The sequence below is a fragment of the Hyperolius riggenbachi genome, chromosome 5, assembly GCF_040937935.1.
Source record: "Hyperolius riggenbachi isolate aHypRig1 chromosome 5, aHypRig1.pri, whole genome shotgun sequence".
NCBI classification, from domain to species: domain Eukaryota; kingdom Metazoa; phylum Chordata; class Amphibia; order Anura; family Hyperoliidae; genus Hyperolius; species Hyperolius riggenbachi.
In genome coordinates, this window is record NC_090650.1 from 52,064,163 (window position 1) to 52,083,635 (window position 19,473).

At 47.0% G+C, this 19,473-nt stretch overlaps 2 protein-coding genes across 2 annotated transcripts in view; one reads left to right on the forward strand and one right to left on the reverse strand.

Annotated features, from left to right (window-relative positions):
- Positions 1-18,633, reverse strand: part of MASTL (microtubule associated serine/threonine kinase like) — a 74,447-nt gene extending 55,814 nt beyond the window's left edge. Inside the window, exon 1 of the mRNA XM_068235688.1 lies at positions 18,339-18,633. The gene's annotated coding sequence lies outside the window, so the exon portion shown is untranslated. The remainder of the gene's footprint in view (positions 1-18,338) is intronic.
- YME1L1 (YME1 like 1 ATPase) overlaps positions 18,385-19,473 on the forward strand; it is a 48,040-nt gene continuing 46,951 nt past the window's right edge. Inside the window, exon 1 of the mRNA XM_068235689.1 lies at positions 18,385-18,577. Coding sequence (XP_068091790.1) covers positions 18,545-18,577 — 33 coding nt within the window. The 5' untranslated portion in view covers positions 18,385-18,544. The remainder of the gene's footprint in view (positions 18,578-19,473) is intronic.

Consider the following 19,473-nt stretch of genomic DNA (forward strand, 5'->3'; position numbering starts at 1 on the left):
AATAAGAAAAGGGGATACATGGCAGGGACTGCAAGCCATATAACTAGATATTAAGGTGTTGGGGAGGTTGCGGGCCCTGTGGCCCTCTTAGTCTAATAGCAATCAGTGTGTGACAGCTGGGGTGGGAGGGATGGAGGGGCGCACTTTGGTGTCTCAGCCTTGGGTGCTGGAGGACCTTGTCCCGGCTCTGCAGGAACGCGAAGAATCACTCGCGTCCCCAGCCTGTCAGCTCCTGTCACCGAAACAGGAAGTGGCTGCCGGCGGGGCCAGGAGGATCGGAGGGAGATGGCGAGGGCACTGGACAGCTGCAGCAGGCTATTGGAAGCCCCAGGTGAGTAAAACTCATTTTTTTTTTGTTTGACTTAAGTGTCCCTTTAAAGGACCGCTATCCTGAAAATCATAAAATTTAATAAAAACATAGAAATAAGAAGTACATTTCTTCCAGAGTAAAATGAGCCATAAGTGACTTTTCACCTATCACTTAGGCCCGGTTCACATTAGCGTTCCCTGTCCGGATCCGCTTGATCGGATCCGGACTGTATACTGTACAAACGGAACGTACGACAGGCATAGCTTTGCAAAGGCTATGCGGACGTTCACACGCGTCCGTTCCATACAGTACGGAGCCGAACCGGATCCGGACTCCGGACACTTTTCCAACATGCGCTATTTTTTGGTCCGGCTCATCCGGCCCACGCACCCGGACCGAAGCCTGACTGCACCATCCGAAAATAGAAAACCAATGGGAAACGGAAGCACAGAACACACTGGCTACAAACACCTGACGTTCTACCCCACTTCCTATGCGTATTCTAGCGGCGATTTTGGATGGGGACACATGGGCAAGCATTTTGGAGTGGAGCAGCAGTGACTTTTAACGTGCTGGAGCTGTTGGCAGTATGTCGGAGGTGGAGGTGAGGCCTAAACAGCGGAGGACCTGATTTCACAGGTGCACCTTCTGCTGACCTCCCAGACCCCTACATTTTTATTTATTTCTACTCTATTTTGCCAAACGGATCCGGATCGCATCCTGATGCAACCTGACTGGATCCGGATCAGAACCGTACGGTTCCGATCCGGATCCGGTCGGTCAGGACATCCGGTCCGTTTGGCAGAGAAACGCAAGTGTGAACGGGGCCTTAAGTAGTAGACATCTGACATTACCAACAGGTTTTGGACTAGTAGGAGAAAGAGTACCGGGCACCAGCTGAGTTGCAATTGCTAATTTATTTCCTCCCATCCAGTGACCAAGTGTAGAAAGGAGGCTGGCACCACCAAAAGTAGAAAAGTAAAAAATTAGCTCTTTATTGATCAGTCATTAAAATGACAGCATGGTCAAAAATAAGGCTTTGGCGGCAACAGCCCGCTGTTTCGAGCTGTTATAGCTCTTTCTCAAGCCGAACAGCCCATGATGGTGATGGGCTGTTCGGCTTGAGAAAGAGCTATAACAGCTCGAAACAGCGGGCTGTCGCCGCCAAAGCCTTATTTTTGACCATGCTGTCATTTTAATGACTGATCAATAAAGAGCTAATTTTTTACTTTTCTACTTTTGGTGGTGCCAGCCTCCTTTCTACACTTGACTACTGAGGATTCTGAGGATACAGGGATCCAAGGCTTGGGCACACAACAGTTCCTTCCTATGGATGAGTGCTCCTCCAACTTCTGTTTTTGACTCCCATCCAGTGACAGTCTCTGAGGAAGCAAGCAGTGGTAGCTTGCGAAACAGCTGTTAGACCTGTTGCTTGATTTTTGGTGTCTGTCACTGGATGGGATGAAATAAATGAACAATTGCAACTCAGCCGGTGCCCGGTCCTCTTTCTCCTATTGCTGCACAGTGAAATTCTTCAACCGGAGGCACAGTGAGTAATTGCTAAGGACCCCCCCCCCCCCCCCCAAAGTCTGCCAATCCAGCATTTAGTGCCGATCGCTTCTTTTGACTCTATTGAAACAGGTTTTGGAGTAGTCCATCTCTCCATAGGGGATTCTCAGCATGGCCTTTATTCTTCATAAAGACTCTCCTTAAAAAAGAATGGTAAAAAGATGCTGGACAGCCTCCCTGCTTGCTGCACACTTTTTCAGGCTGGTTGAATGGAGCAACTGCCTTTTGCTAATGGCTTTTTATACTAAACAATCCCCATGAGGACGTGGGCTAGTCCAAAACCTGTCAGTTCTGTCAGATTTCTACTACTTGCTGTAAGTGATAGCAACATAGAAGAAATGTAATTTATGGCTCGTTTTACGCTGGAAGAATTGTACTCATTTGTATGTGTTTAAATGCATTCAAAATGTTACGATTTTCGCAATAGTGGTCCTTTAAAAAAAATTCACTTACCTGGGGTTTCCACCAGCACCCTGTGTATGTCCTGTGGCCATGCCGTCACTCACCAATCAACTGGTACCCCGCCATGGCTCAGTTTCGTTTTCAGCAATGCGCCTGCACAGCTATGGCCAGGCGCATCCTCGACCGTGCTCCCATTTCTGTGGCCATCTTGCGCCTGCGCAGCACGTGTACTATGATGCATAGTACTATGTAGGTATGTACGCGTACAGCACAAATGCAAGACAGCCACAGGGACAGGAGCACGATCGAGGCCGCGCACGGCCAAAGTTGCGCAGGCATATTGCTCAGCGACTGATCAGTCTCTCAAAATAAAACTGAGGCACAGCGGAGGACTGGATGATCGGTGGGTGACAGCGCAGGCACAGGACGTCTGCAGGGGGCTGGGGGAAGTCCTAGGCAATGAAACTTTATTTTTTCAACTCAGTTAACGTTCCCCTTAACTTACCTAGGGCTTCTTCCAGCCCCCTGTAGTCCTTCTGGTCCCTTACTGTTCCACTATGATCCATTCAGCAGCTGTGCCCCTCTGAAAACTGGCCAACTGCGTGACCCTGTGCCTCCTCGATCGCATGTTTGATGCATGTGCAGTTGCAGTTTTAATGAACTGCACAAGCTTGCAACAGTCTTGACCAAGGGAGAGTGATCAAAGAGGGGCACGGCCAGGGGCGTAACTAGAAATCATTGGCCCCCCTGCGAATCTTTGCATGGGGCCCCCTCCCACCAAGGGGGCTGGGCGCTTTACACAAGAGCCTGATGCAAACTAAATAGGGACTGTCTACAAATCTTTGTCTGCAAACTTTGTATGATGCCTTATCAGTGGCTGAGCAGATGCAGTCATTAGAACAATGGTACAGAGAGCAGAAAGCTTCTTCTCTCCTTGCCCATGGTTTTCAGTCTATCAGGATGGGGCATCCCTGCAGCCGCATCCCTTGCAGGGTCTATTGTTACGCCCCTGGGTACGGCAAAGGCCGTGCATTCAGCTTTCGGAGGGGACAGCTGCTGAATGGATCGTAGCATAAAGACAGCAAGGGACAAGAATGACTACAGGGAGCTGGTAGAAGTAAGTTAAACTGGGAGATTTATTTCAGTTAGGAATCCTTTAAAGTACCCCTGACCCGGTTCCCTCATCCCCTTAAACTTTTAACATTATTCTATTACTAGTGCTGCGACTAGCACACTGCACTATCCTCCCCCCTCCTGTGCCCCTATAAACGATTATGAGCAGGGAGAAAGCGACAGTTCTTCCTCTCTGTTGTGCCTCCATAACTCTGCCCCCTCCACCTGCCGCTTTAGTTCCTATGTGATTCATTGCACACAGCGTGCAGAGTGTGCTGTATATGGGCTTGTAGTAATTGAGGTCGGAAGGATATACGACCAATTATCACAAGCCAGAACACATCGCAGCTACCCTGCATGCTGTGTGCAATGAATCAGATAGGAACTAAAGCGGCAGATGGAGGGGGTGGAGCTATGGATGCACAGCGGGGAGGAAGAACTGTTACTTCCTCCCCGCTCATAATTATTGCCAGAACGGGGCCATAGGGGACATTGGAGGGGGATGATGGTGCTGTGTGCTGTGAAGAAATGACAATTTTAAAAGTATATGCAACCAGGTCAGGGGTACTTTAAAGCCTTGTACACACATACAAGGCAAGTGGTGGGGATCTGAACCTGATTCCTCAGACTACATTGCAGTGCTTTGGTGGTACCGGCGGCTAGCCTGTAAGCTAGTGAAGTGTTCTGTTGCTATGGGAGCTAGCAGAGTGGCAAGGGTGTGATTGAAGTCATGCCAGAGCCAAGTAATAGTAAGGACAATAATAGGAAGGACAAGGGGAAGTGATCCACAAGGTGAATTGTTGCCTGAGCAGCTAAGAAGGGCTGGGGGTCTGCTGTAAACATGCCATATTCTCGGCAGAGGCAATCGTTATTGGCAGTCTTGGCCAGGCTTCACCATGTGTGGGTGTGTACTTATCGTAAGGTTAAACACTGCCAAGGCGACTGCTAAAGACCACCTCAGGAGTGCCAGATCATCTTGCTCGAATGCAGCCCGACTCCCGAACTCCGCACTCTCTGTCGTCTGACCTTCATAGTGACAAAACTCATTGCTAGCCTCCCGGCTAGACAGCCATCTGTACAGTCTCTACCACAAACTGTTGGGCAACAGCAGTTGGAAGTGTGAACACGCAAAATGATTGTTGCCTGAAGCAGGGATTGGAGCGGTTTTCTAATAAGAGGGGAAGTGCGCTCAGGTAATATAATTCTTCACTCTGGATTTTTTGGTCACATCGGGGCAGATACACACACTAGATTCTCATACAAGATGGCCCCTACCGGCAGCCTCTACTAAGTTTAGAATAGTGTGTATACACACCTCTACTGCCCCTGAAAATGGCCACCCAAAGCAATCAGAAGCAAAATGCTGCCATCTGCAGTGGCGCATGACAATAGCAATTGAGCTTGGCTTTCCAGCATGCTGAACTAGTGGCAATTGGGCTGAATTAACCTCCTTGCCGGTCTAATTCCCCCGGCAAAGAGGCAGCGCAGCACTTTTATTTTTTTTTTTTAAATCATGTAGCGAGCCCAGGGCTCGCTACATGATAGCCGCTGAGCAGTGGCAGCTCTGCAGCCACTCCGATCGCTTCCGGCGATCGGAGTAAGCAGGAAATCCCGTTCAGAACGGGATTTCCTGCTGGGCTTCCCCGGTCGCCATGGCGACGGGGCGGGATGACGTCACCGACGTCATCGACGCTGGGACGTCATAGGGAATCCCGATCCACCCCTCAGCGCTGCCTGGCCCTGATTGGCCAGGCTGCTCAGGGGTCTGGGGGGGGGAGGCGGCTCGGCGCGGCAAAGTGCTAGCTGCGTGTAGGGGAAAAAAATTATGCAAATCGGCCCAGCGGGGCCTGAGAAATCCTCCTGCGCAGGTTACCCCGAGCTGAGCTCGGGATAACCGGCAAGGAGGTTAACATGGTGTGTTGCAGAACGCACATGTTATAATGTGTGTGAAGTGAACAGTACTGGAGACTGAACATAGACTTTATTTCAAAGCCTGCATGCAGTGAGTTAGGATAGCGTGATCCGTTACAACGTAGTTCTGTGAAAAGGCCCATTGAAATGTATGGTCAGTGAGTGGGCATGCAGAATTTTCTGAATGGGGCCTTAGCACTGCTCAATGAGCTGCTAATTATTCTGAGTTGATGCAAGTGTATCAACTTTTACAACATTTGCATAGATTGTGAGATCACAAGGGCAGGGACCGCCCCATGATAGCATTATCTGTTTTAGTTGTGAACACAATACAATAACATTTGTAAAGTGCTTTTCTCCCATAGGACTCAAAGCACATAGTTGTGTCTCAGATCAATACAGGGTTGCAGGCTGGGAGAGGAGATACAGAGATACAGGTTACAGAGGAGATAGTCAGATGTTCATGAATGCCAGACTGAAGAGGTAGGTTTTCAGTTTAGACTTAAATGCTTCCAGGGATGGAGCTGTCCTGATTGGGTGTGGCAGGGAGTTCCAAAGTGTAGGGGCAGCATGACAAAAGGCTCTGTCTCCAAAGGTTTTGAGGTGGACTCTGGGGGTGACCAAGGTGTTACGTCCTTTTGATCTAAGATTGTGGGGGGTGTGATGCAGTTGCAACAAGTCCTTCAGGTATCCAGGGCCCAGATTGTGCAAGGATTTGAATGTCAGTAAGCCAATCTTAAACAGAATTCTCCATTTTATCAGTAGCCAGTGGAGTGAGCACAGGGTTGGTGTTATGTGGCAATGGTGGGGTTGGCTCGTTAACAGCCTTGCGGCGGCATTCTGTACTAATTGCAGGCGGCGTAAGTCTTTCTTATGCAGGCCTGTGTAGAGGACGTTGCAGTAGTCTAACCTTGATATGACGAAGGCATGAACTAGAGTTGGAAGATCCTCTGAAGGCATTAGGTGTTTAATCCTTGCAATATTCCTTAGGTGAAAGAAGGAATGTTTCACAACAGCTGAGATTTGATTCCTGAAGCTTAATTTCCCATCAATCAGTACTCCCAGGCTGCGCACACAGTCTGAGTTGTTAAGGTCTGAGCTCCCTATCCTTAGCGGTGTTGGTTGAGACTGGGGCTGCTTTGCTGTTGAGCCCTGGCCCTCGATAACAAGAACCTCAGTTTTGTCAGCATTAAGTTTTAGCCAATTATTATTCATCCACTCCTGAAGCTCAGCTAAGCATGCGTTTATTTGTGGAGTAGGGACTGTGACGTCAGGTTTGAATGACAAATATAGCTGGGTGTCATCAGCATAGCAATGATATGTCAGGCCATGTTTTTGTATGATTTCTCCAAGTTGCAGCATGTATATGGTGAAAAGTAAAGGGGATAATATTGCGCCCTGAGTTACACCGTATTTTAGTGGTACAGGGTTGGAGAGGAAGGGCCCTAAGGCTACCCTTTGTGTTCTGCCAGCCAGGAAGGAGTTGAACCACCGGAGAACAATGCCATCTATGCCATAGTACTCTTGTAGCCTGTTGAGCAAGATTTCATGATCGACTGTGTGAAAAGCCGCTGAGAGGTCGAGCAAAATCAGGATGGAACCCTTGTCTCTTGCAAGGAGCAGATCATTGCAAATCTGGGTGAGGGCTGTTTGACAGCTGTGATATTTCCTGAAGCCAGATTGATGAGGGTCAAGGATGTTGTTTCTGGAGAGCCAGGCTTCAAGTTGGAGGTAGACAGCCTTTTCAATAACTTTTCCCAGAAAGGGGAGGTTTGAGACAGGTCTGTAGCTGTTTAGAGCAGGGATGCTCAAATTCGGCTTCGGGAGATATCCGGATTTTTGCTATCCGGATATCTCCCAGTAATGCTGTGCGGGCTGGGCGGGGGGGGTTAGGCTTACCTCTCTGACGTCTTCTTCGGTCGTCCCTCGGCGCCTCCCACAATGCGCTCCATGCGCGTCACGTGATTACAAACACTTCCTCCTTCAACCCGGAAGGAGGAAGTGTTTGTAATCAGGTGACCGCCGCTTGGAGCGCATCGTGGGAGGCGCCGAGGGACGACCGAAGAAGACGTCAGAGAGGTAAGCTTGACCCCCCCCGCTCAGCCTGCACAGCATTACTGGGAGATATCCGGATAGCAAAAATCCGGATATCTCCCGAAGCCGAATTTGAGCATCCCTAGTTTAGAGCATCTGGGTCTAAGGATGGTTTCTGGAGTAGTGGCCTGACGATTGCTTCTTTCAGAGTAGAGGGAAACCACTCTACCCTTCTTGTAAGGAGCCGTTGACTATTTTGTGGAATGCCGGTGTAAATAGTTCAGGGAATTTCAACATGAACTTAGTGGGGCCAGGGTCCAGATCGCAGGTAGTCTGGCGAAGGTTTGAGAGGATATCCAAGATGTCTTTTTCAGTGATTACCTTAACATGTACCAGTATTGGTGATGTCTCAAATCACACAAATATGTATGTTTCCGTACATGTATTGCTGGATTATTTTTCTTTTTAGTTTTGTTTTTTTTTTAAGTTTTTTTTTATCACAGTTATTTTCTCTCTTATTTCATATAGAAATAGAACAGGTTTTAGATTAAAAAAAAAAAGAAAAAAAAGTTTAAACTTTATCAGGGCCCTTTCAGACTGGCGTAGTGCGGTGCTGCATTTTGCTGCAGCCTAACGCTAGGGTAATGAAAGTGTGATGATTTGCTCAGCTCTCTGTGCAGGCAGGCAGCTTTCTGACCATTGTGTAGGTTTGCATGCTGCAGGACTCTGGAAAGAAGAGCTTCTGTCAGTCTTGCAGCTTGTGCTTGCAGAGGAATTTGCATACGTTGTCATGCAAATTGCCTGGCCACATTCATTGGAGGCGTGTACTATAAGTACTATGTCTTTCCCACAATGCTTCGCTGGTCATAAAGAGTCTTCCTGTTTAACACTCTGGAGGGTGTCAGCCATGCTCTTGGTTTGAAGATCAGCTTAGAGTAATTCCTGGAAACTGTGCTAGGCAGATTCCCTAAGTGCAGTTAGGATTGTTTATCTGTTTGTTTGTTCTGTTGCTGTTGTCCTGTCCCAGCGGTGGTGGACAGGAAATGGTTCTGATCTCTGTTCTTGGAGTATAGCTGGTGCAGCGGTTGCTACCAGCTATCTCTTCTGTTCTGTCTCCTGGGATCGCGCTAGCCACTTTTCGCTAGCGCTGTGAATCCTTCTATTCTGTCTCCTCGGATCGCGCTAGCCACTTTTCGCTGGCGCTGTGGATCCTTCTGTTCTGTCTCCTGGGATCGCGCTAGCCACTTTTCGCTAGCGCTGTGGATCCTTCTGTTCTGCTACTCTGTACCTGGATCGCACTCGCTTCTCGCTAGTGCTGTGGATCCTATCTCTCGCTTGTCCCTGTTTTCATGTGTCTGTCTTGTCTGCTACGGACGCTTGCTGGAGGCTCGGTGAGGTAACCGTTAAGCAAGCATTCGCGTCCTCTGTTTCATGTTTGTCTGTCGATGGTTAGTTAGGCGTGCTTGTCTCTATTGTGCTTATCACGTGGAGATTGCGCATAACCGCGTGCACTGTTGCAAATGAGTGCGGTGTTCAGGGTTAGCTAGCGTTTGTTATTTTTCGTATCTCCTCATTGTATGATTTGCTGTGCCTTTGCTATTCTCGTGCTCCGCCTTGCTGTAGCCTTGTGTCATGTCTGGCGATCGCACCTCTCGCGATCGCGTTCCTGCTTCGTATCTGCTGTGGTGTGTGCACAGTCGCGGGTTGGCGACTAGTTTTATGCACGCACACACAATCTGTCTCTGTGCTCACTCTCAATCGCTTCTCTTGCGATTACGGTTCTTCCCTTCGTACAATTCCTGTCTGGCGTGTGTGGTAGAGCAGAGGAGCTGTTCCTCTGCACTTCACAGCTCCACCTGCCGTCAGGAATTTCCCTCTGCAGGTGCATTGCACCTACTGCTGGGTTCCTGCAAATTTATACGCTTGTGGAGGAAATCCGCCATGTCAGCGCACGTCTGGTGCGCTGACCACGGAGACGATTCCACAATCGTTACAGAAAGTCTATGGGATAGTTCATATTGCATGCGGTGCACTGGAAGTACCCTATCTAATGCGAGCGAATACCTACGTTACCGTGCGGCACCTGCGAGTCTATGGCGATGTGCATGTTTTTAAACTGACTGCCACAGTTTTACGCATTGCGCATGTGCGGAAGCTTATTTTAGCAATACGCTTCCGCGCACATCATCGATTCGCTAATAGGAAGTGAGCGTCACTTCCTGCTTGGCCTGCTGCCAGATGGGGATTACTGCCTACTAACACGGGAATCCCTGAAGGCCTGTTTTTGGCAGTGTGCTCTTTTGGAAAAAAAGAACACTACTGCCAACGTTCAGTGTGAAACCGGACTCAGTCTCACCTAACATTTATTTTTTAAAAAGTCTTTGTACACCATACTATTGAACCATGGGCATAAGAAAGCATTAAGAAAACAAAATAGCAAGGAGAACACGGGTCTAATAGAGTGCTTACTAGGGACGACTATGAGTTCCTTTTCTTCATGCATCTAAAGTGGCATGTGGCTTGATGAGACAAACATGTGAACATACTGTATAATACCAATCCTACTCAGAACTTGCTTGTGTGTTCTTTTTAACGTTTTTCATTGCAAGAGCTAATAAACTGCTTCTTCTGTACTGTCAAAGAAGTAGGACTTCAGGGACAGCTCTTCTGAAAAACGAATTACTGGCCTTGAAATGTTTGTGGGGCTGTTAAAATACTTATATTAGCAGGATAGTGATTACAAGTTAAATAGGTCATCATTTCTCTGTGTGGGGACTGAATAATCAGCACAAATTTAAAGATGGCAATACAATATTAGAATTTTCAAAAGTTGATACATTAGATTTGACATAAACATCGAACGTAATGAAAATCCACTTAAATGAGGGCAAAGATATTTCGATTGAAATATCGATCATATATAGAGCGGAAGTGGTGGTTCTTTAGGTGGCCGTACACTAGCTGATTTTTTTGTTTGACACGATAATTGAGCAGACGACCCGTCTGATCAATATTTAAAGCAAATCCAAAGTAAAACTAATGCAAAAAAACTTAAAAAACGACTTACCTATGAAGAAGGGAGACCTCTGGATCCAGCATTGGCTCCATGTGTCCTCTTCCAGACTACCGGCCACACACGGCCGTGTTTGCGTCCCCGGCTTACCGTGCGGCTGCAGCTGCACTCATACACAGCGAGGAGCGCGGCTACTATAACGTATCCGACTACCTTTTCTCAGGTGTTTCAGAGATGTAGTAGTGTGAAAAGAGCCTACTACTATCATTCTTGAAGCTGCAGTATAGCTGATTTTAACCACTTGAGTACCAGAGGTTTTTTTCCCCTTCAAGACCAGAGCAATTTTCACATCACGCTCCTCTCATTCATTCGCCAATAACTTTATCACTACTTATCACATTATTGTGAGTGGCAGCAATAAGTAAACAGTACGCATATCTACTCCCAAGCCTGAAGTGAAGTTTACAGGGGCGTAAATATGTGGAGCAAGGCAGCTGAAGTGGTTAAAGGACAGGTGCGAGCAAATAAAAAAAAAACAGATCTAGTTATGTCCCGGGATCCCCTCCATTGCAGATGCCGGCCTCAGCAGGTCGGCATTTTCTGTGCCTGCCCAAGCAGCTGCTCACGATTGCTCTCACGTAGTCAGGCACACAGGTACTGTGCACTCGTGCAGGTGCAGAAGATACTGACCTGCTGAGGTTGGCATCTGCAACGGAGGGGATCCCGGGACACTGGAGCTGCGGCGAGGGACAAAAAGGATGCCAGGGGCTGGAGGAAGCCCCAGGTAAGTAGATCTTTTTTTTTTTTATTTACTTGCACCTGTCTACCAAAGAGGAACTGTCGTGAAAATCTTAAAATGTAAAACCCATACAAATAAGAAGTACATTTCTTCCAGAGTAAAATGAGCCATACATTACTTTTCCCCTATCTTGCTGTCACTTACAGTGGGTAGTAGAAATCTGACATTACCGACAGGTTTTGGGTTAGTCCATCTCTTCATGGGAGATTTTCAGCATGGCCTTTATTCTTTATAAAGACATTCCCTGAAAATGTTTTATACATGATGCTTCCAGCCTCCCTGCTCGCTACACACTTTTTTGGCAGTTGGACGGAGCAACTGCCATTCACTAAGTGCTTTTAAAAAGAAAGAAAACACTGAGAACTCCCCTTGAGAAGATGGGCTAATCCAAAATTTCATGGTAATATCAGATTTCTACTATTTACTGTAAGTGTCAGCAACATAGGAGAAAAGTAATTTATGTCTCATTTTACTCTGGAAGAAACTATACTTCTTATTTGTATATGTTTACATGTATTTTAAATTTTAAGATTTTCACGACAGAGGTCCTTTAACTACTTTGGCCTTTTGGACGTATAATATACGTCCAAAAGGCCGCATGTGCACTCCCGCGGCTGATCGCGCGTGTGCACGTGCACTCCCGGGCTGCGGTTCGTTAGCCAGGGAATCAATGAATCGGGACATCAGAATCAGAATCATTTTATTTCGCCAAGCATGACTGGGTCAAGCCCGGAATTGGGTTTGGCACAATGGAGCAGTACATAGAAAGAAATGCAGGGAAGAAACATTAGAATGACAGTAATACCTCATACTCAAATATAGACATACACAAATCTACAGTCAACATTAGATAAACATATGGCTCAGTATTCATCTTACGAAAACACACACTACTGAAATCTACCACTCCTATGCAGGTGGTAGGGCGCTGATAGAGGGTGGTAGAATATTAAGGGAGTTCAGGAGGCTAACGGTCATCGGGAAGAACGAGTTCTTGTGTCTGGTGGTCTTGGTGGGGATGGCCCGGAGTCTCCGACCCAGTGGAAGTGGGGTGAAAAAACAGTGGCCTGGGTGAGAGAGGTCGCTTGCAATCCTCAGTGCCCTGGCTCGCAGTCTTGTGTTATACAGGTGGTCAAGTGGGGGCAGAGGTCTCTCAATCACCCTCTCCGCCGACCTAATGATCTTCTGTAATTTGTGCCTGTCGCTGGCGGTGGCACCCACATACCAGACCAAGATGGCGGAGCAGAGGATCAATTCAATGGTGGCAGTGTAAAAGCATGTTAGGATCTCCTGCGCCATGCCGAACTTCCGCAGTTGGCGGAGGAAGAAGAGTCACTGCTGGGCTTTCCATTGGGTTGACGTGATGTTGACCCTCCAACTGAGATCATTGGAGATAGTGGTGCCCAGGAGGCAAGCGCAGGGCACTCTGGCTACCTCGGTGCCATCGATGTAGATGGGAGGAGGGGTAGGAGCCGACTTTCTAAAGTCAATTATAAGTTCGACGGTTTTGGCCGTGTTGAGCACCAGGCTGTTCTCCTTGCACCAGTGGCATAGTCTTTCTACCTGCTGCTGGTACTCCTGGATGTTGTCCTTGGTGACAAGGCCAACAATGGTGGTGTCATCCGCAAATTTGATGACTTTGACAGAGTCTACCGTGGATCTGCAATCATTAGTGTAGAGGGAGAAGAGCAGCGGGGACAGGACGCAGCCCTGGGGTGTCCCTGTGTTGGTTATCACTTCTCGTGAGTAGATGTTCCCCAGCCTGATAACTTGGGATCTGTTAGAGAGAAAGTCAACGATCCATAGGCGTAGGGTGGGGTGGACCACAAGTGCAGCCAGAACATTCTGGAGGGTGCGTGGGCATATGGTGTTAAATGCCGAGCTGAAGTCTAATAGCAGTACTCTGGCATACGCATCCTTCCTGTCTAGATGGTTGTAGATAGGGATGGGACGAATCCACAATTTCTTCGAATCCGAATACGAATCCGAATCTAAAAAGGTTCTCAAATATCTCGAACCTTTCGAATCCCGAATCTAACGAATCCTGCGTTCCGTGGAATGGTTGCCCACAGTATAGGTAGGCAGGCTAGGTGCTCACACTATAGGTAGCTAGGTAAAGGTGCCTTCAGTATAGCTAGCTAGGCATAGGTGCCTTCAGTATAGCTAGCTAGGTATAGGTGCCTTCAGTATAGCTAGCTAGGCATAGGTGCCTTCAGTATAGCTAGCTAGGTATAGGTGCCTTCAGTATAGCTAGCTAGGCATAGGTGCCTTCAGTATAGCTAGCTAGGTAGGGGCCTTCAGTATAGCTAGCTAGGTAGGTGCCTTCAGTATAGCTAGGTATAGGGGCATTCAGTATAGCTAGGTATAGGGGCATTCAGTATAGCTAGGTATAGGGGCATTCAGTATAGCTAGGTATAGGGGCATTCAGTATAGCTAGGTATAGGGGCATTCAGTATAGCTAGGTATAGGGGCATTCAGTATAGCTAGTTAGGTATAGGGGCCCTCAGTATAGCTAGTTAGGTATAGGGGCATTCAGTATAGCTAGGTATAAGGGCATTCAGTATAGCTAGTTAGGTATAGGGGCCCTCAGTATAGCTAGTTAGGTATAGGGGCATTCAGTATAGCTAGTTAGGTATAGGGGCATTCAGCATAGCTAGTTAGGTATAGGGGCATTCAGTATAGCTAGTTAGGTATAGGGGCCCTTAGTATAGCTAGTTAGGTAAAAGGGCATTCAGTATAGCTAGGTATAAGGGGATTCAGTATAGCTAGTTTGGTATAGGGGACCTCAGTATAGCTAGCTAGGTATAGGGGCCTTCAGTATAGCTAGGTATAGGGGCATTCAGTATAGCTAGTTAGGTATAGGGACCCTCAATATAGCTAGTTAGGTATAGGGGCATTCAGTGTAGCTAGATAGGTATAGGGACCCTCAGTATAGCTAGTTAGGTATAGGGACCCTCAGTATAGCTAGTTAGGTATAGGGGCATTTAGTGTAGCTAGTTAGGTATAGGGACCCTCAGTACAGCTAGGTATAGGGGCATTCAGTATAGCTAGTTAGGTATAGGGACCCTCAGTATAGCTAGTTAGGTATAGGGGCATTCAGTATAGCTAGTTAGGTATAGGGGCATTCAGTATAGCTAGTTAGGTATAGGGGCCCTCAGTATAGCTAGTTAGGTATAGGGGCATGCAGTATAGCTAGTTAGGTATAGGGGCCCTCAGTATAGCTAGTTAGGTATAGGGGCATGCAGTATAGCTAGTTAGGTATAGGGGCATTCAGTATAGCTAGTTAGGTATAGGGGCCCTCAGTATAGCTAGTTAGGTATAGGGACCCTCAGTATAGCTAGTTAGGTATAGGGGCATTCAGTATAGCTAGTTAGGTATAGGGGCCCTCAGTATAGCTAGTTAGGGATAGGGGCCCTCAGTATAGCTAGTTAGGTATAGGGGCATGCAGTATAGCTAGTTAGGTATAGGGACCCTCAGTATAGCTAGTTAGGTATAGGGACCCTCAGTATAGCTAGTTAGGTATAGGGACCCTCAGTATAGCTAGTTAGGTATAGGGGCATTCAGTATAGCTAGTTAGGTATAGGGGCCCTCAGTATAGCTAGTTAGGGATAGGGGCCCTCAGTATAGCTAGTTAGGTATAGGGGCATTCAGTATAGCTAGTTAGGTATAGGGACCCTCAGTATAGCTAGTTAGGTATAGGGGCATTCAGTATAGCTAGTTAGGTATAGGGGCCCTCAGTATAGCTAGTTAGGTATAGGGGCATGCAGTATAGCTAGTTAGGTATAGGGGCATGCAGTATAGCTAGTTAGGTATAGGGACCCTCAGTATAGCTAGTTAGGTATAGGGACCCTCAGTATAGCTAGTTAGGTATAGGGACCATCAGTGTAGCTAGTTAGGTATAGGGACCCTCAGTGTAGCTAGCTAGGGTACCCCTCCCTCTGTGCGCCTCCTCTGCTCACCCCCTACAAAGAAAAAAAAAGCATCGGCTCACCTAACAAGGGGATCCAGCGCCGAATCCCGCTGCATCCCCCGCTCGTCCTCTTCCGATCCCCCGCTCGCCCTATTCTGACCCCCCCCCCGCGCCTCCTCCGCTCGCCCCTTGCATAGATGTGAGCATTGGCTCACCTAACACCAGCCCTGGATTCCCTACCTGCCGCCAGCGCAGCGCCGCAGACCTCTTGTTTCCTCATCTGTATCTGTACTGTTCCCTCTAGTAACCCGCCCGGCGCTTCAGTGATGACGCGATGCAAAAGCGGATCACTAGGGGGAACAGAGGAGGAAACAAGAGGTCTGCGGCTCTGCGCTGGCGGCAGGTAGGGAATCCAGGGCAGGTGTTAGGTGAGCCAATGGTCACAGCTATACAAGCGGCGAGCGGAGGAGGTGCGGGGGGGTCGGAATAGGACGAGCGGGGGATCGGTGGTGGTGCGGGGATGCAGCGGGATTCGGCGGATTCGTTTAGGGGGAAATTGCGTCGGGATTCGAATCCACGAATCTCGAATATTTCTCAATATTCGAGGGATTCGTGGATTCGCCGTCCCACCCCTAGTTGTAGATGTATTCCAGGCAGATGTTTAGAGCATCATCAGTGGACCTGTTTGCTCTGTAGGCGAACTGGAGTGGATAGCTTGAGGGTGGATAAGACCACTCTCTCTAGGGTCTTCATGATAACGGACGTCAGGGCCACAGGCCTGTAGTTGTTGAGGTCAGAGATGCCTTGTTTCTTAGGAACAGGAATGATGGTGGACCTCTTGAAGCACGCAGGGACTCTGCCCTCTGTCAGTGACCTGCTGAAGATGGCGGAGAGGATGGGGGCAAGTTGCTCCAAACAAGATTTGAGGCAGGCTGGGGACACGCCATCAGGTCCCGAGGCTTTTCCTGGCATTTAGCGTGGACAGGAGGTGCCGAACATCTGCCTCCCTCACTTCCAGAGAGAGTGAGTCCTCAACTGGATCGCTGTGCAAGGGGGCTGGGGGGTGAGGAGGTGGCGGGTGCCCCCCAGGCTCAGCCTGCTTTTCAAACCTGTGGTAGAATTTGCTTAGTTCTTCAGCTAATTCGGGGCTGGGTGTAGCATGTTGCGGGGGAGGCTTGTAATTGGTGGCGGCCTTAAGCCCTTGCCATACAGCTTGTGAGTTGTTCGAGCGCAGGTTCTGCTTACCATGGTGCCCATGGTAATCATTGATCCCTTTCCCCAGCAGAAAAAGCGACGGCTTCACTTGGAAGCCACGCTCTTTCTGCCTCTTACATCCTCCCTACGTCCCTCTAAGTGTACATGTTACGCTTAGAGTGACATAATGTAAACAAACTCATGGTTGCCATTTTGTGGCCAAATAGTAAAACTACATCTACATTTACAAAAAAAAACAACACACATATTTACATAAAAAAATTACTATTTACATCCCACCCTCCCAAAAATACCCAAATAAAATGTTTAAAAAAAAAAAAAAAAACACATTACAATAAAAAAAGAAAAAAATATTTACCTAAGGGTTTAAACTTTTTAAATATCCATGTAAAGATGAAATATTTCTATTTTTTTTTATTATAAACTTGTAAATAGTGATGGATGCAAAACGGAAAAAATGCACTTTTATTTCCAAATAAAATATTATTGCCATATATTGTGATAGGGACATAATTTAAACGGAGTAATATCCGGGACTATTAGACAAATACAATACGTGGGTTTTAATTATGGAGGCATGTATTATTTTAAAACTAGAATGGCCGAAAACTGAAAAATAATTATTTTTTTCCGTTTTTTTTCCTTATTTTTCCTGTTAAAATGCATTTACAGTAAAGTAGCTCAAAGAAAGCCTAATTGGTGGCGGAAAAAACAAGATATAGATCAGTTAATTGTGATAAGTAGTGATAAAATTATAGGCAAATGAATGGGAGGTGAAAATTGCTTGGATGCATAAAGTGAAACACGACTGAGCGCTGAAGTGGTTAAAGAGAACCACATATTAAGAAGCTAAAAGATTTTATACATACCTGGGGCTTCCTCCAGCCCCATAAGCCTGGATCGCTCCCTCGCCGCCGTCCTCCGCTTCCTGGATCCGCCGGTACCGGGTCCCGTACTTTCAGCCAGTCGGCGGAAGCACGCGGCCAATTGTCCGCATCACAGAGGCTCCCGGGATACCCTTACACGTGCGGCTGCGTACTGCGCAGCCGCATGCGTAAGGATATGGAGGGAGCCCCTGATCATTTGAACAATTGGCCGCGTCCGCCGGAAGTGATGGGACCCGGTACCGGCGGATCCAGGAAGCGGAGGATTGCGGCGTGGGAGCGATCCAGGCTTATGGGGCTGGAGGAAGCCCCAGGTATGTATGAAATCTTTTTCTTTTTTTAATTCTCCTTCCTCTTTGGTTCCCTTTAAAGAGTCACTAGAGTGAAAAACTGTACATTTTTAAATATATGCAAACATATATAAATAAAAAGTACATTTTCTCCAAAGTAAAATGAGCCATAAATTACTTTACTCCTATGTTGCTGTCACTTACAGTAGGTAGTAGAAATCTGACAGAAGTGACAGGTTTTGGACTAGTCCATCTCTTTATAGGGGATTCTCAGGGATACTGTAAAATTTCAAATATGTGCAAACATACAAATAAGAAGTACATTTCTTCCAGAGTAAAATGAGCCATAAATTACTTTTCCCCTATGTTGCTGTCACTTACAGTAGGTAGTAGAAATCTGACAGAAGTGACAGGTTTTGGACTAGTCCATCTCTTCATAGGGAATTCTCAGCAAGGCTGATTCTTTATAAAGATATTCCCTAAAAAGGATTTAAACAATTCTGACTAGTCGCTAGTCGCTACACAGTTTTTTGGCAGTTGGATGGAGCAAATGCCATTCACTAAGTGCTTTTGAAAAGAAATATTTTTCGCTGTAGTGCCCCTTTAAAGACAGCCAGCTGGAAAGGGCACGTAATATTAAAGGATGACATTTTTTAAATGAGACTAAATTACAAGTGACTTTCCTAATCAATGTCCAGTCCAACCTAATAACACTTTTTCAGAGATCTCTATTTATTTATTTTTAGCTATTTATTTATTTATTTTTAGTTGTAAAAGTTTTCATTTCACTCATTTAGCTAAACAAACCCACTTGAGTGATAATATTTACTTTTGTTATGTCTGAAATGCCAGACACCAATCACTGCCTGAGAAAATGGCCACACCCACCTGCTGATCCTCAACCAACCCTCACGATTGGCCGCGTCGCCATGTTTGAAGAGGCAGAAGTGACGCGCCCGACCCGGAAGCTGTCAGGTGCTGGGTTATCCGGGTCACCTTTGTTACATCACGCCGGGCAGATCGGGACAGGAGCCGGTTGTGTTGGATTCGGGTGAGCCGGGCGACGTTCCTCCTCCCCCCGGTGTGCGGACGTCATGTTCTCGCTTAGCAGCTCGGTGCAGCCGCAGGTGAGTGAGGACACGTGATCTGGTCACGTGATATCCCGGCCGGTGTGCTGCTCTGTGGCCGCGCTGATGCAGCACCGTCTGCCCTACTGCATATACCGGCTGCTTGTATACCACAGTCAGGCCGTACCTGCGTAAATCCCTCCCCCCCCCCCTCCCCCATGCCTGTCAAGTCTGTCAACTCTGCAGCGGATGTGACCAGTCCACACACTACTCTGCTCCCCCGAGCCTCCCAACTTTTTGGGTGAGAAAGAGGGACACTTAAGCCACACCCCTAATAACGCCCCATCACAACCCTAGTCACGCATACCATAAAGATTTCATAAGGAGAATATGTTGTTTATAATTCAAACCACACTGGTCCTTTCTATCCTGGTTCATTTTCCTTCATATTAACAATTTAAAATTAGTAATATATCAATTCAAAGGATGGAAATAAAGTCAATCAAACACATTTTTTAGTAGATAAATATATATATTTACATAGAAAGAGAGACAACGTCCTGAAAGAGAGACAGGGCACCCAAAGAGGGACAGTTGGGAGCTATGAACTTGGTATACTTCAGATAATAAAAAAAAATAGATTAACTTTTGTTCCTGTGGGTTGCATAATCTCACCCCCTCTCTCACTACTTTGAAACCAACAAGTAGGTAGACCAGAGCCTTGCACAGAACAAATCCATATAGCTCCCAACTGTCCATCTTTGGGAGCCCTGTTCCTCTTGACTCCCCATTTGTCCCTCTTTCAGGACTTTGTCCCTCTTTCTATGTAAATATATATATTTCTCTACTAGTTTGACTCTAAACTTTATTGCCAACCTTTCTATTGATATATTACATATTTTAAAATGTTAATATGAAGGAAAATAAACCACGATAGAAAGGACCAGTGTGGTTTG